Source organism: Helicoverpa armigera, chromosome 3, assembly GCF_030705265.1.
Source record: "Helicoverpa armigera isolate CAAS_96S chromosome 3, ASM3070526v1, whole genome shotgun sequence".
In the NCBI taxonomy this organism is placed as follows: domain Eukaryota; kingdom Metazoa; phylum Arthropoda; class Insecta; order Lepidoptera; family Noctuidae; genus Helicoverpa; species Helicoverpa armigera.
The window spans coordinates 7,306,481-7,322,189 of NC_087122.1; the positions used below are offsets into that span (position 1 = coordinate 7,306,481).

General features: G+C 37.2%; 2 protein-coding genes across 5 annotated transcripts; one reads left to right on the top strand and one right to left on the bottom strand.

The window, feature by feature from the left end:
* Positions 1–518: 518 nt before the first annotated feature.
* On the bottom strand, positions 519–11,715 carry LOC110375111 (ATP-dependent 6-phosphofructokinase). Of its 3 annotated transcripts, none has more exons than XM_064043583.1 (15): positions 11,537–11,715; positions 11,093–11,404; positions 10,705–10,909; positions 10,387–10,541; positions 9,892–10,000; positions 8,656–8,844; positions 8,287–8,430; positions 7,905–8,039; positions 7,392–7,555; positions 4,465–4,606; positions 3,746–3,928; positions 2,557–2,626; positions 2,251–2,475; positions 1,753–1,954; positions 519–1,619 (listed from the first exon to the last, which is right to left on the bottom strand). In XM_064043583.1, the coding sequence occupies exons 2-15, from the start codon at positions 11,374–11,376 to the stop codon at positions 1,478–1,480; spliced, it is 2,349 nt and encodes a 782-aa protein (XP_063899653.1). In that variant the 5' UTR covers positions 11,377–11,404; positions 11,537–11,715; the 3' UTR covers positions 519–1,477. The 3 variants fall into 3 exon arrangements, with proteins under 3 accessions (XP_063899653.1, XP_063899654.1, XP_063899652.1); XM_064043584.1 differs by lacking the exon at positions 9,892–10,000 and adding an exon at positions 10,102–10,210; XM_064043582.1 differs by lacking the exon at positions 9,892–10,000 and adding an exon at positions 9,587–9,695 and having other exon boundaries at positions 11,537–11,714.
* A 169-nt stretch (positions 11,716–11,884) lies between these two features.
* On the top strand, positions 11,885–15,339 carry LOC110375145 (potential E3 ubiquitin-protein ligase ariadne-2). 2 transcript variants are annotated; one of them, XM_021333150.3, is made up of 9 exons: positions 11,885–12,043; positions 12,122–12,403; positions 12,477–12,723; positions 13,708–13,883; positions 13,988–14,173; positions 14,292–14,489; positions 14,569–14,685; positions 14,783–14,935; positions 15,021–15,339. In XM_021333150.3, exons 2-9 carry the CDS (start codon positions 12,182–12,184, stop codon positions 15,189–15,191), a joined length of 1,470 nt encoding a protein of 489 aa, XP_021188825.1. In that variant the 5' UTR covers positions 11,885–12,043; positions 12,122–12,181; the 3' UTR covers positions 15,192–15,339. The 2 variants fall into 2 exon arrangements, with proteins under 2 accessions (XP_021188825.1, XP_021188826.1); XM_021333151.3 differs by having other exon boundaries at positions 14,292–14,477.
* The last annotated feature ends 370 nt before the right edge of the window (positions 15,340–15,709 follow it).

Consider the following 15,709-nt stretch of genomic DNA (forward strand, 5'->3'; position numbering starts at 1 on the left):
ATACCTATAATGATTAAAGAAACCTACATGAGAAATGAATGTGTATTTTATTCCGAAAATAAATACAGAGTTTCTTGAGCCGGAAACCAAAGACCATAGAGTAGAAATTACCACAGGGTTCTAAAACTATTCAGCTCTGATATTCTCGCTATCCAAACGTAAAATAAATAAAATTTTACTTTGTTTTCCAATCGTAGGGTAAAAACAGGACCTTACACTTACAGGATCAACAACAAATAAATTATGGCTTCTACATATAAATCCGTCTAACCTGCATTTTTATACCTATACATCTTGTTGAAATGGATGTTGCTGATTATTACCAATCCAAAATACACTTACCCACTGGATAAATGCAGTAACTCAGTAACTCACATAATCAATACTTTTAAAATTATAAAACTGAAAAAAGAGCATCGATTTCAGAAATTAATGGAACGGTAGAGGTAGACTACTTTTTATCCACAGAGCTTCCCACGGGACGCGGGTGAAGATTAAGAATAGAATAAAACAAGAAATACGACAGTAAAGTTTATTAAAAAATTTCAAAATAAGTTTGCAACATTATCTTCATAATTATACATATATTTGCCATATCTTTAATATATTTTTGATTATATGGACAGCTTTATATGATTTTCTCATAAAATACTGTCAAACGTACTAATATTTGTCTACCAATTTACGCTTAATGTCTAATTTTATAAAATATAATCTCGGTTACAAAATACTTGATTGCCGATTATTATTAAATATAAATTTCGAAAGAAATATCCTTAATACAAAATCTTTGTTTCTAAATAAATTATAAAAGTGAACCTATTAAAATAAATTAACACCTCTTTGCACAAAATAAACAGTCAGTCCACAGCAATGATGTAGCACTCTGTACTTTTATGTTCTTGTAATATTAGTTTATTGTATTGTAATAGCACAAACTTGCATAATCTATGTCTATGTGTAACATAAGAATAAATCTCATTGTACTGTGGTAACTAACTGATAATAAATAAAGCATTTAAAATCACATAACAACGGTGGAAGTAAGAAAGCCCAAGCTAACGTACACATGTTAGAATCATTTGAGTGTCATGAATTTTATAACTATCCTACAAACTAAATGGCAGACTGTTAAAGTCGTCTTTTAAATTTAAAATAAAGTCTATAATCATTCCTAATACTTTTTTGAAATTAATCATAATTTATAAATAATTTCGAGCGTAAATTATGTGCCATTCGCTAGTTAATTAAACACTTGACTACTAGAGATTACCATAGTAACAACATCTATCAAAATCATTTAAATTATGCACCATTGTAACATTTGATTTAAAAAAAGAATACAAAAGCACATAGACCAAGCAGGTCATAAATAAATAAATGTTGAATATAAACAACTCGGTGATGTACTTGGCGTTAACATTCAGATTGGATTATTTTGACTATCCGCTTTTGATAAACGCATGTTACGAACATTTTAGATAACATTTTCGGAGTCAATCTCTCCTTGTTCGACGGTCATGTACATGCCCTCTTCTTCGTAGGTCGACTCGTGCTTGGCCAAGATACGGAGCAGTGGGCGCAGCTTCATCCACCACTGCTGCTTTGGTATTCTTTGACTGCAACCATAGAATTGAAATTTATAGACAGGAGTTATACAAACAAGTTATAATCACATAACTCAAAGTTTGACAAAGAAAATGACCAATATATTATTAAACGGATAACCGGTCCATTAAAAACATTACTCACGCAAAGTTAGTCTGTGCCTTCAAGTCCTCAAGGGGCGAGAACTTGTACTGTCTCTTGACGATGCCAAGCAGACAGGCGGAGTCGGGCGTGTTAGCGGGTCCCTTCTGGATAGTCTCTACTAGCCAGTGCAGACACTTGGCCGCCATCTTGGTTCCCATGTTACGGTCGAAGGGAGTCGGGGAACCTCCTTGTTGCATGTGACCTGTGACACAATGATAGTTTGTAGATCTGTTATTTCAAAATATAAAACATATTTTTAACTTATAACCGCGCCTTATCGGGGCCGAAGCTTCAAGAGCTTTGAAAAAATATTGTGTATGTAAATCTGTGAAATAATATAATATGTGAAAGTATAAGTTTTTTTGGACCAAAAGGGCCTTTTTTTCTGTCATTAGCGTTTTCCACAACTTGCCCAACTGGCCCATCTCTGTCAACCTAGAATAACATAGCTTCCTAATTACTAAAACTTTAAACATTACTTAGTTCCTTGTTACTTACCAAGCACATTCATCCTAGCAGTAAAAAGTCCTTTACCCTCCTCGGAATACAGGCGGTATATGAAGTCAGTGTTATAGTTATCGTTGGCCTTCTCATTACGCAGGATGAGACCGCGTTGAATGCCGCCCGTCATCTTAGACGCCATGTGGTACACGTCTTGTTGTAAGTCCTTGATAGAGAACTTCTCTTCGTAAATGTAGGCTGCGTCGGCACCGCCGGCCAAGCCTGGGAACATAAAAAAAATAAATAAATTAAAAATAGTACTTTGTGAAGTCAATGTTTTTTTTTTTGGTATCGTAGTTTTACCTGCTAAAGTAGATAAGTATCCGCAGTATCCTCCCATGGTCTCAATGACGAAAACACGACGTTTAGTTCCCTGAGAAAAATTAACAAAGATAAATACTTATTTATATGTCGGAGACTGTCATTAGTACGGACACTAAAAGTCACGCAAGCGCGCCCTCTGGTGGCGTTTCTGGTGAAACAACATTTTGGCGCGCTTGACAGAGTCGTGGTGGTCGGCGTGGCGTCCGCGGAGCTCAGTCTTCGTTGAGTCGTCGTGTTGAACACATCTCGAAACTGCCCTACGTCACGTCTAGTGTACTTAGTGTTATTGCCTAGTGTTGTACTACCGTTGTAGATCCAAATTGTAAAGTGTCTTTAAGGTTCTTCTAACCTAACAGACAGACATGTGTTGCTGGGGAGTTTGTTCCGCCACTTCTTCTCCCCAAGCCAAAACACATAGGAAGTGGCGAAGGGCGGGCGTTTTGGGGGCTGTCTTTTGTTCTGATTAATTTGAATAAACGTTTGAGTTTTGAGTTTGATTGAGTTTTGAGTTTCTTTGAGTTATCTCTTTGCTTGATTACCCTAACTGATGTCGGATGATAGTGCCATCCTGATGTTTCGGCGCCTTCCGACATATATTTTTGCAATTTAGACCTTTCAAAAGATTGAGACAGATTTAATGACCAGTAGAAGACAATTGAAATATTGATAAAACATCATCATCCTCCGAGCCTTTTTCCCAATCATGTTGGGGTCGGCTTCCAGTCTAACCGGATTCAGCTGAGTACCAGTGCTTTACAAGAAGCGACTGCCTATCTGACGTCCTCAACCCAGTTACCCGGGCAACCCGATACTCCTTGGTTAGACTGGTGTCAGACTTACTGGCTACTGACTACCTGTAACGACTGCCAAGGTTGTTCAATGACAGCCGGGACCTACAGTTTAACGTGCCATCCGAAACACAGCCAATGGTGTCTAAGATATACTTAGAAAGTACATACAAACTTAGAAAAGTTGCATTGGTACTTGCCTGACCTGGGATCGAACCCGCGCCCTCATACTTGAGAGGTTATACTTGAGGGGTTATATTGATAAAACAATTGAATATCATTTCGTTTTACACCCATGTATAGGTAGTATAGAGGCAACATTAAAAAATGGAAACAATTGAGCCTGCAACTTTATGGTAAATAAAACTTGGTATTCAAACCTGAGCAGACTGTCGGATCCTGTCGCAGATTTCGGTGATCTCATTAAGGGCGGTGTCAGACCCCAGCGAGAAGTCTGTGCCGGGCACGTTGTTACTGATAGTTGAGGGAATCACCACCAGTGGGATGCAGAACTCCGGGAATTGAGCGCGACCCTCGTAGATCTCTAGGCCGGCTTGGTATGCCTGTGTAAATAAAATGGTAAGTGAGTTACAGGCTAACTTAATAGGTAGCTGCAGGCCATTAAACAAGCAGATTGAAGCAACATGAATCTGTTATAAGAAAAACGATGAATAATAATTTAAATATAGCCGACATTCTCATATTCACTTCATTTAGAATTTTAGAATTTGCGAAAAATTAATAGCCATGCAACAGGGTCCGCGGATGGTTGACTGATCATCTTGGTCATAACAAGTTCCAGCCGAAAATAGTACGATTTATATTTATACTAATCGCAGAGATGATCGTAGTTTTATTTGCAACTGTAGCATCTGCTCATGGTACATGTATTCAGAAAGATAGTGAGTAGTTGGTCATCGTGATTTAATGCAGAGTTGTAGAACATTGCCAGGCAGTTACATTCCTTAGCCTTATCTAACTATCGCCTAATGAAATGTTCGCCTCTGTTAGTCATAACACATTAAACCATTCAATTTTCCGACAACAATAGCAGTATCACATACATCATGTATTGCTAAGAATAGGTATAAAGCCTTACTTCGAATCCACCGATGATAAGCAGGCCTTGAATATTGAACTGTTTGATGCGAGCTGCTATTTCTGCCTTCTTATCGCCGGGGAGGGTGCGTTTGGTACCAAGGAAGGCACCTCCTTGTGCTACCCAGCCAGTCACATCGGCCCTGAATAATGAAGAAGTTTGTATGATTTTGGCACACTTCTAAAGCTATATTTTTAAGCAATTATTGTTTTTCCAATACAATAAAACAAACCCTCTTATGTATAGGGTCACAATTTCTCGCATTATACAATGTGTCCCGGGGATAAGTGACCGCCCGAAATTTTTTGAATATTTGTACAAAATTAAGGATAATTTCATTTATATTTTTGAAAAAAATCATTAAAAAAATTTTATTGTCAGGCCTGTTAATAACAGGCTTTGCTCTTTTTTTTCAATTTTCAACTGACTGTATTTTTGCATTTGTTTGAAATAGCAGCAAACATTGCTGTGAACTATTGTAGGAAATATCATGTAGTTTATTAATAAATTAAAAGAAAGTGATATTAAGAGGGCATTTATTGGACTTATTTTGAAAAAACTGAACAAAAGGCGTTATTTTCTTTGAATTTTTATTTTCTTTTTTTTCTAATAAATGTTTTATTACATTTTTGTTATGTTTGATAATTTTAATTGATAAACTATGATGTCGGCTAGTCAATAAAGAAAAAAGAATTTAAAAAGATGTAAAAACTTAGGAAATATCTTAAAAAAACTGCAGCACGTCACAGTATTTACTAAAAATCATTAAAAAAAAACCAAAGGCGGTAAGTCCCAAATATAAAGGAAATTATCCTTAATTTTGTACAAATATTCAAAAAATTTCGGGCGGTCACTTATCCCCGGGACACATTGTATAAAAAAAATATTTGTTTTGTATGGTTTAACAATTTGACCAATAAAGATGAGAACCAGAGGGTATAATAATATATTATTTTCTTATAGATGCGTGAACATTAGTGAAGAGGCGCCAAAACTGAGAGTAGAATTATTGTCGTGTAGAATAATACCTACACAGATTTATCTCAGCATAAAACCTCATTACTTCAAATACACAATGATAAAAGAGCGTTCAATAGAGCAATCCAAGAACTTAAACATCTCATATGTGAAGCTAACGACATGGCGATGCAAACATATCTGGAAGGCCTATCAGCTACTAAAGTTACCAACTATTCGTTGTGGAAAGCATCCAAAAATCTAAACCGACCACTTTACCACAAGCCACCACTTCGAAAAAGTGATCTAAGCTGGGCCAAATCCAGTCTAAGTAAGGCGGAAACTTTTGCGAGTCACCTCAGTCAGGTTTTCCAACCAAATAAAGCAGATCCGAACACAGATGAGACAGACATCGACGTTGTCTTAAATCAGGACCTTCAACTCGATCTACCTCTAAATTCAATATCTCCTAGAGAGATCTACAGAAATATTAAGTCGATGGATAACAACAAAGCCCCAGGATTTGATCTAGTTGACAAAAAAGTTTTGGAAGAACTGCCTCGCAAAGGAATAGTATATATTACCATTCTAGCCAATGCAATGTTAAGAGTAGGTTATTTCCCTGAACTCTGGAAAGTATCTCAAATTATAATGATACATAAACCTGGCAAACCTGTCCACGAAGTAACATCGTACCGGCCAATCAGCTTACTGCCGGTTATGTCTAAGCTGTTTGAAAAGTGCTTGCTACACAGACTCACTACTGCCCTTGCAGAAAATCCAGTCATACCTGACCATCAGTTTGGATTTCGGAAGGAACATGCCACTATAGAACAAGTGCATAGAGTATGCAAAACAGTGAGGAAGTCGTTTGAAAAGGGAGAATACTGCTCAGCGGCTTTTCTTGATATCCAACAGGCTTTTGATAGGGTGTGGCACAAGGGACTATTTTATAAAATAAAGAACATATTACCTCACACATTTTACGCCATTCTAAAGTCGTACCTATCTAATAGACTCTTCCAGGTACGGGAGAACGATTGTACCTCAAAGTTTTACGATATATCTGCAGGAGTGCCACAGGGGTCAGTGCTGGGACCAGTTCTTTACACTCTCTACACATCGGACTTACCACAGGGCTCTGGGGTTACAATTGCAACATACGCCGATGATACAGCCTTACTCACTTCGAGCAAGTGTCCCATTCAAGCTTCGCAGATACTTCAAAGGAACCTAAATGAGATGGAGAAATGGCTAAGAAAATGGAGAATTGCTGCAAGTGTGTCTAAATCGGTGCATGTCACATTCTCTCTGCGCAAGGAAAATTGTGCTCCAGTGACTATAAATGGAATGCAACTACCACACCACACAACAGTTAAATACCTGGGGATGCATCTAGACCGCAAACTCACATGGCATAAACACATCCAGACAAAAAGAGAGGAGATAAAATCCAAATACAGGGACCTGCATTGGTTACTAGGCAGGAACTCTAAACTGGCTGTAGACAACAAGCTCTTGATCTATAAATCAATTCTTAAGCCCATATGGACATATGGGATACAACTATGGGGTGCCGCCAGCGACTCCAATAAGATGATCATACAAAGGGTGCAAAACTACATCTTAAAACAAATATCAAATGCACCCTGGTTTAGCAGAATGTCAGATGTACACGAAGTACTCGGCATACCGATGGTGAAAGAGGAAGTAAATCTTCATGCTGCCAGTTACAAAATTAGACTTGAGAAGCACCCTAACCAACTTGCGGGGCAGCTCACAATACCTGAGACCATTCGTCGGCTAAAAAAGCGGCGAGATATCTTCGACATTTAGATTACTAAATAAAAGAAAGGTCCTGCTCTACTGGGAGTGGTGACCTAACCGCCACTTAAACTTCACCTTATCTGCTTATAGTCAGGAGACTGATCGCATGATTGCAATAAAAAAAAAACTTCAAATACACTTACCACTCCATATTGACGATATTTCCGCTAATAAAACCTTCAACGCCATCGTGAATGCCGAGCACGGTGTCTCCACGGTAGATGCAGTTACGTACAAAGGAACGTACCGCCGCGTTCATACCGCATGCGGGGGCACCTACGTGCATCACGGCTAGGGTTAGACCCTCCTAAACAATCGAAAAAAATATTTAAAACCATGATATATACTCAGTATATGCTATATGGCTCAGTAGCTTAAGAACACTTGAATATCATCATGAGGAATTGTCTCAAATAAAATGACTTATCAGTATCATACAGGCGTCGTAATTACTCCTTTAAATGAGAGGAGCAACGATTCTATTTTGCATCACAATTTTGGATACGTATTTGTCTATTATGGAACCAATTACATTTTTAACCGACTTCCCAAAAAGCGAAGGTTCTCGATTCGACCGTTTTTTTTTTTTTGATAAACATAAGGCCCGATTGAAAAGAGACTGCAATAATTTGATCAACAGAATATATTCTACTTACAGCAGGTTTGCCAGAAGCATCGAAAGCCTCCTTGGGCGGCTTCAAGCGAGTCAACATCTTGTACGTCTCCAAGTTGCGTGCAAAACTGCGCCCGCGCAGTTGCACCGCCAGATCCCAGTTTTTATCAGCCATGGCCTAAAACAGTAAAATGAGGAAAATTTTATAATTAAATTATGTGTTATTTACAATTAGAGTAAATTCAAAAAAAGTGTTTGAAAAAGTTTGTCGTGTCTGTCTGTCGGTCTGTCTGTGGCATCAGAGCTCCCGTACAGATGAAGCGATTTCAATATTTTTTTTTCACAGAGTAAATATTTACAAATTATACCTTCACATTATTTACAAGATAAATTATAATAAAATCATTTTATTAGTGGGATCTTACCTGTGCAACAGCCTTAGTACGTCTGACGCACTCCATGAGCGGCAGCCTTACGGCCTGGTTGCCGTCCAGCGACACCACGCACGGCTCCGTCTCGGGGGACGCCTCCATCAGGGCCATTACTGCTTCAGCACCCATGCGACAACCCTATTAACAAAAAAAGGGTATATTTCATAGATTTCAAGCAAACAGAGGGCAGAGAGCTGGAGCGTATTTATCTACAAGACTGGTTTATACAGAAGCTTATTCTCGTCTTTGGGATATGTTCAGGTTACTGCCAATTATCCACTCGCTTTTGTAAGCGCCACATTTGCCAAAGACGCGGCTCGTGTGGCTATTGACGCGTGTATACGGTATGCGAGCACATCTTACCAGGATCCTATCGAAAGCTGATGGCGATCCTCCTCGCTGCACGTGACCCAGCACAGTGATGCGCGTGTCCTGCTGAAGGTTTTCCACCACCACATTCTTCACCAGCTCCGCAGTGATCGGCTTACCTTCGCGATCTATGGCACCTTCCGCCACTATGATAATATTCAGACGCTGCCCTGATTTCCTTTCCTATATTAAAAACATCATATCAGCATTTGTTTATTTTTAAATTAGGAATTATAACAAAAGTGTACTAATTACAAACACACAAAAAAGCAATTACAATTAGGTTGGCATGCATGATTGATAACTAATTTAGTGATTGTGTAGGGATATTATGAGCGTGAATATGAATTCTGTATAGTATATTGTGAGGTCTTCAGTGTGCCATATATCAAAGTTTGTGTAAGCTTAAATTAAAATAAACTTCACAAATAGCCAAAGCGATACCAACGTCAATTTGATTGAAACAAATTACATTTCCAGACACTGCATTAGCTGAAATAGATTTCAATTAGTCAATTGAGACTATCTATTTTCTCCTCTGAGAACATGATAGTTTATCATGAATATTCGTCCCTGCCTTGTAATATTCAATAACCATTTGGTTAATAGTAAGCAGTATGTATACTTTAGTATTTTGCCAGACTGAATTAGCAAATGCTAAAATCAAATGAATTAGTTGCAAGAGTTTAGTCAAATTTGTTTGACCTCTAGCTGATCTTGTACATTACTAACATGTACAAAGTTACATCACGATTTCTCAACACTGTAGTTATAATTATGACGCAAAGTTCACCTATACAATATTTTCATTTCACCATACACATTAAGATTGAATCAGAAACCATTCCGCAAAAAGAATACAAAAAAGCTGATATGATCATTGTGTGTTATCAATATACACTTGGATTCTATGTAGCCTGCATACCTGAGCCAATCGTTTGCAAAGCTTTTCGACCCAGTTATTGGGAACAGGGTCCTCAGGAATGAATACTTGATCTGCCTCGCTCGCCAGAGCGGCCACTAATGCCAGATAACTGCAACAACCAGTGCCCGAAATGCTTCATGCAAATGCTCCCAAGTCATACTCAACAAATGATGGATATCATGGAAAACATTTGGAATTTCATTATCATTATTTAGCCAATGGGTCTGCCAATTCGTTCTGATGAATGGTAAAGAACCTTAATGATCAAATGATCCTGCCCCTGTTGAAAAAAATTATATCCTTGCCTCAGCTATTTTCGCACACAATTTTTTATCCCAATTGCGAGGCGCTGGGTCTTCGCAAATAAAACTATAAGTAGCGTCCGTACAGAGTGCCGTGTAAACTGCAAGAAAACTAAAGGGATATTTGAATAATAGGATAAAAGTTAATGTAATGTTGTCGAGGACAATCTAACTGATGTGCGGAAAGGACAAAAAGATGTAGCCAAAGCTTGCCTGTTCTAATTTATCACAAAGTTTATCTCTCCAGTCAACAGATGGTGGAGCTTCAGGGATAAACACAAAATCCGCTTCAGATGCCAAAGAAGTGACCACAGCAAGGTATCTAAGTGAATAAACAACCATTAGAGTCTTATCATGTTTCACTGAATTGGCACACATCCATTTAAACTGTTATTATTGTAGAAACATTTACCTGTGATCTGATGAAAGAAATATAATTACAATGTTGCTTACATAGTAGATTGTTGTAACAAATTAAGAATAGTGAAGACTTCTTACCCGCAGTGCCTCCCCATGACCTCCATAATGAATGTTCTTTGATGGGAGTATGCTGTGCTTACAATAGCATCAATAGCTTCAATGATGCGATGTAAGGCAGAGTCTGTTCCTATAGTCATGTCTGTGCCGCAGAAATCATTGTCAATTGAGCCCACCTAGAAGACAAACAAGCTCATTAGAATAAAATGTAATTTATTTGTAAGATTGTTTACTGTTACTAATATATTATTTTTAAAAAGTTAATACTATTTAAAAATGTAGTCCTTATTTCATAAGATTATTGATTATAAGGTCAGCATTCATAAAATGAATAGTTACCATGCCAGCAATGTGGAGGTACTTGTACTTCTCTCTCTGATCTTTTGTAATCTTATTGTTTGCTAGCAGCTCATCCAGTAAGCTGGACCATTCCTCTCTGAATAGATTGGCTCCAGTCAGGGAACCATCACCTCCAATCACTACCAGGTTGGTGATGCCACGAGTGACCAAGTTGTAGGCAGCTTTAAGGCGCCCTTCTCTCTTACTGTTTCAAACAATCAAATATTATTTTAAAGAGAAACATATTTCCAATTGATGAATAAAACATTGTTTGAATATTTGAAAGTATAAAATGTTTACAGAATTCATGTTATGCATCCTTTGTTACTAAAAATTTTTGGATTGGTTTAATAACACTAACAATAAATAGTAAATAAATAAAACCTACATGAACTCCATGCAACGAGCTGATCCAATAATAGTGCCACCTTTGTGAATGATCGAGCTGACAGAAGACCAGTTAGCCTCTTCTATGTTATCTCCACCGTCCACCATGCCTTGATATCCTTCGCGAATGAAATATACCTTGCACCCCAGATATATACCCATTCGTACCACCGAGCGCACGGCGGCATTCATACCCTGAGAGTCACCTCCGCTGGTAAACACTGCCAGGCCCTTCCCCTTGTGGGAACCGCGCCCGATAAACCTTTGAGTCGTCGCCGTTTCCATCGTTTATAAGTTCAACTTATCCCAACACCTACAAATAATAATAAAGCCATTTTAACTGATATTACATAACTTATCACATATATTTTAATACTATTCATGTCTTATAACTGCACTTAATACTTAATGTTTTTTTCCGGCTGTTAAATTAATATCTACGTACCCAAAAATAATATTTTATTCCCCGAATTCAAAATCCTCTACTTTATCAAGGTGACCTTTGGTGAATGACACAATGACAAGACAACTGTCATTGGTGTCAAATAAAAATAGTTTTTGTTTTCAAGAAGAAAACGTCATGAAAACGTACACAAATATTGTTGACATTATTTAAATTATTTATAAACCTCACAAAAACAGAAATGTAATTTAATAAAATAAAGGCAATTTCCTACGTTATTGAAATTTTGCTTTGTTCACACAATCAACAAGAACAGAACTCTATAGTTACAGCACTATCTATATTTTTTATATTCGAGTAAAATCGCCTAAATTAACGGGCTTTATCGATAACAGATCATCGAACTTTCTCGTACTCTATTTTAATCTTCAATGGAAAAAAATAAAAGACAAGGAAAAAACGAAACGGTGTTGTATTAAAAGTGCATACCATAATTTTATGTTGTTGTTATTATTACTGTACAGAATCATTTCATTTCTTACTTAGCAAGTATGGGAATATTCTTCTTCAGTTTTATTAGAGTGTGAAATCCTTGGAATATTTACAAAATTGACATCAATTTTACAGTGTTTTCCGTCACCCTCGTTTCATCTTGAAATCCAGCAACCATACAATACAACCAACAAAATGTCTGCGGAATCTGATATGGAATATTCAGACAATGATGGGGACGACTATGATTACTATGGAGAGCAAGATGACTGTGACATGGAAGCTGTGGATCGAACTAAATCGGACCCAGAATATTTTTTATATACCTGCCTAAAGGTGGAAGAAGTTGAGAAATTGTTGAATGAATCGATAGAATTGCTCAGCAATAGCCTTCAGATAACGCCTTCACTGGCCAAGGTTTGTCATCAAATTGTGATTCGTAAATGTTATAAAACGTCGAGATCAGCGTATAATATTGGTACGTTTGCAGGTGACTCTCCATGCATATGAATGGAATGCTCAAGAGATTATAAATAAGTATAAGGAGAATGCGAATGAGGTGTTGGTGTACAGCCGCGTGAAGTCACGCGCTCCCGTCGCGCAAGGGGGCTCCAGTCGCTCCAGCTGTGCTGTGTGTGCCAACACTCCACCCATACACAAGTACAGTGCCCTGGCTTGTGGCCACTACTTCTGCAATGACTGCTGGGCGATGCATTTTGAAGTGCAGATCATGCAAGGTAAAATAACTGATCACTGATGAGTGAATTGTAGATAGTCTATTGATTTTGGGTGGGTAGGTAATATAGAACCAGAATAATAGTCTGTTATTTATTAAAATTTGATGAAATATTGTGTTGTGTATTGAAGAAGCATGAGGTGTCCTTGACAGTAGTTTTTAAAGCAGTGTGCTTAGGCAATTGTTGTCAATGTCATAGCCATTTTATTAGCTACATGATTTATTTCCAACATTCTGATAATATATATCCTATATACTAATTGTTAAAATAATGTGACCATTTTACACCGTAGACACAACACATATTATTGGAAACATGTTGAATAAAAAGTGTTATTAGGTTTGAAAAAATATCTCATTTGCTCTGTGGGTTACAAGGGTATGGTTATAAATCCATTTCAGGGTGAGAGAAGGCCAGTGCCAAGTAGTAGTATGATAAAAAGACTGAGGATAATGACTGTAGGTTGTATTTCAAAATTAATAAACAAATACATTTAGATTGTGCTTGCTTGCATTAGATGAAACAAGTCAAACAATCACTTTTATTTAACACCCTGGGGGGCATCCCATTTATAAAATCGCACCCAACAGGATGTCTATGACATAACAATTGAAGGCCTTTCTATAATTTTAATCGGTAATGTTTAGGATGAATGTTGATTATGTGTTTGTACATATTTTCATATAAAGGTATAATAAATAAATTATATATGAAAACATTGTTGAATAAGTACTTGAATGTGTCATGTAAGCTATAAACAAACTGGTCTTCTAAATCACAAATGTTTTGAAAGGAGTAGGATGTAGACTGATTCATAAACACAATATTATTATTTAAGAAGGTTGATAATGAGGATCATTAGCTACTGGACTTTTTACAGTAGTAAACATATTTTTCCTTATGTCAAATTTACCATCACTGTCCTCAAATTACAAAGTTGCTTAACTTAATAAATTGAGACTTAATAACTGTCATATATTTCAGGAGTTTCAAATACTATTCTGTGTATGGCACAGGACTGTGAACTGAGAGCACCTGAAGATTTTGTACTATCACATGTAACTAAGCCTGTGTTGCGGGAGAGATACCAACAATTTATGTTCAAGGATCATGTGAAATCTCACCCTGAACTTAGGTTTTGCCCTGGCCCCAACTGTCAGGTTAGTATGTATTAAAAATGCAGAATGATATGCTATTAGCATAAAGTTAAATATTTATATAGGTACAATATGTTCATATTCATAATTTAAATGTTTTTTTACAGTGGATATTTAGAGCCTGGACCCGTGAAGGCGCTCGTCGCGTTGAGTGCCAGGGTTGCGAGTTATTAACATGCTTCTCTTGCGGGGCTCCACATCACGCACCTACTGACTGTCCCACTATTCGCCGCTGGCTCACTAAATGTGCTGATGATTCTGAAACAGCCAACTACATCAGTGCCCATACTAAGGTAATTAATGAGTGATTAGGTTTATATTGAATATGAACTGAGGTTAATACAAGATAAATATTGATGATACAACCAGATCCATATTTCAAAGTACACATAAATATTTTGTTGCTTACAGGACTGCCCAAAGTGTCAGATCTGTATAGAGAAAAATGGAGGCTGTAATCACATGCAGTGTGGTGCATGCAGACATGATTTCTGCTGGGTGTGCCTGGGAGACTGGAAATCACATGGCTCAGAATATTACGAATGTAGTCGCTACAAAGAGGACCCTAACTTGTCCTCGGACAGCCAACATGCTCAAGTAAGCAGTCATGTAATTATACTTTGTGAATCTCTATTAATGCTATTGTACTGCTAGCACAATGCACTAATTTTAATTTTCAATTTTCAAGGCCAGGGAAGCTTTAAAGAAGTATTTGCATTACTATGAAAGATGGGAAAATCATGCTCGATCTCTAAAACTGGAAGAACAAACTTTAGCAAATTTAAAAAGTCGCATTAATCAAAAGGTAAGTTATCTATGTTATTAATAAAGTACAGTTAAGTAAGTATTAATTAAGTAGTTTAGTTTTGAGATAATAAACTAAAAATGTTCTTGGATTTTAGGTGATGGCTGGTGAAGGCACATGGATAGACTGGCAATATCTCTGGGATGCAGCAAAGTTACTGAAGAGGTGTAGATACACTTTGCAGTATACATATCCCTTTGCATATTACATGGATAATGGCCCTCGTAAAGAGTTATTTGAGTATCAGCAAGTAAGTGTAATTAATTGTTAGATTAAGAAATCCAATATTTGTGTTTAAATGTAACTTTAATTGAACCATAAAATTAATTTTCAAGGCGCAGTTGGAAGCTGAGATAGAAAACTTATCATGGAAGGTGGAAAGGGCGGAAACGACTGATAGAGGTGATTTAGAAAACCAAATGGACATTGCGGAAAAAAGACGAACTACGTTACTCAAAGATTTTCTGGAATTCCATACCAATAACGCCTCAAGCAGTAAAGTATAATAATATCATCATGATCTTCAAGATTTGTCTTAAATAAATAGGTACTATATGTCAACACATTTGTATAATATTTGTGAAAGCTAGAATCTTTTTGTTCTGCCAAAGTATATTTATTAACATAACTTTGCAATAAAATAGTGATAATTAATAGTATTTTTTTTTGTAACCCCATATCCTGTAAATTGGAAGAAAATTGCGATCGCCAAAAATCATGTACGAGCGCTTTCAAATTAACAGATTATATTATCCTTATCCTCTGAGTTAGCTTAGATTAGACGCGCAGCTAAATCAGCTGCCGTGAAGGGTTAGTATTGGAGGTTCGTCCCCGAAATTTCCATGTCGGGCGGACCCGATTTATTGTACACCGCGGTTTCACCCGCATTCTGTGGGAACTACTGCCTATATTCACCGGGGGTGATGTAGCAGACGCAGATGGGGCAATGTCCCCATGGGGTAATCTTTTCGGATTGGTCAAGTAACTCCGGAGCCAAAAAAACAACAAAATCATTCCATTTTAG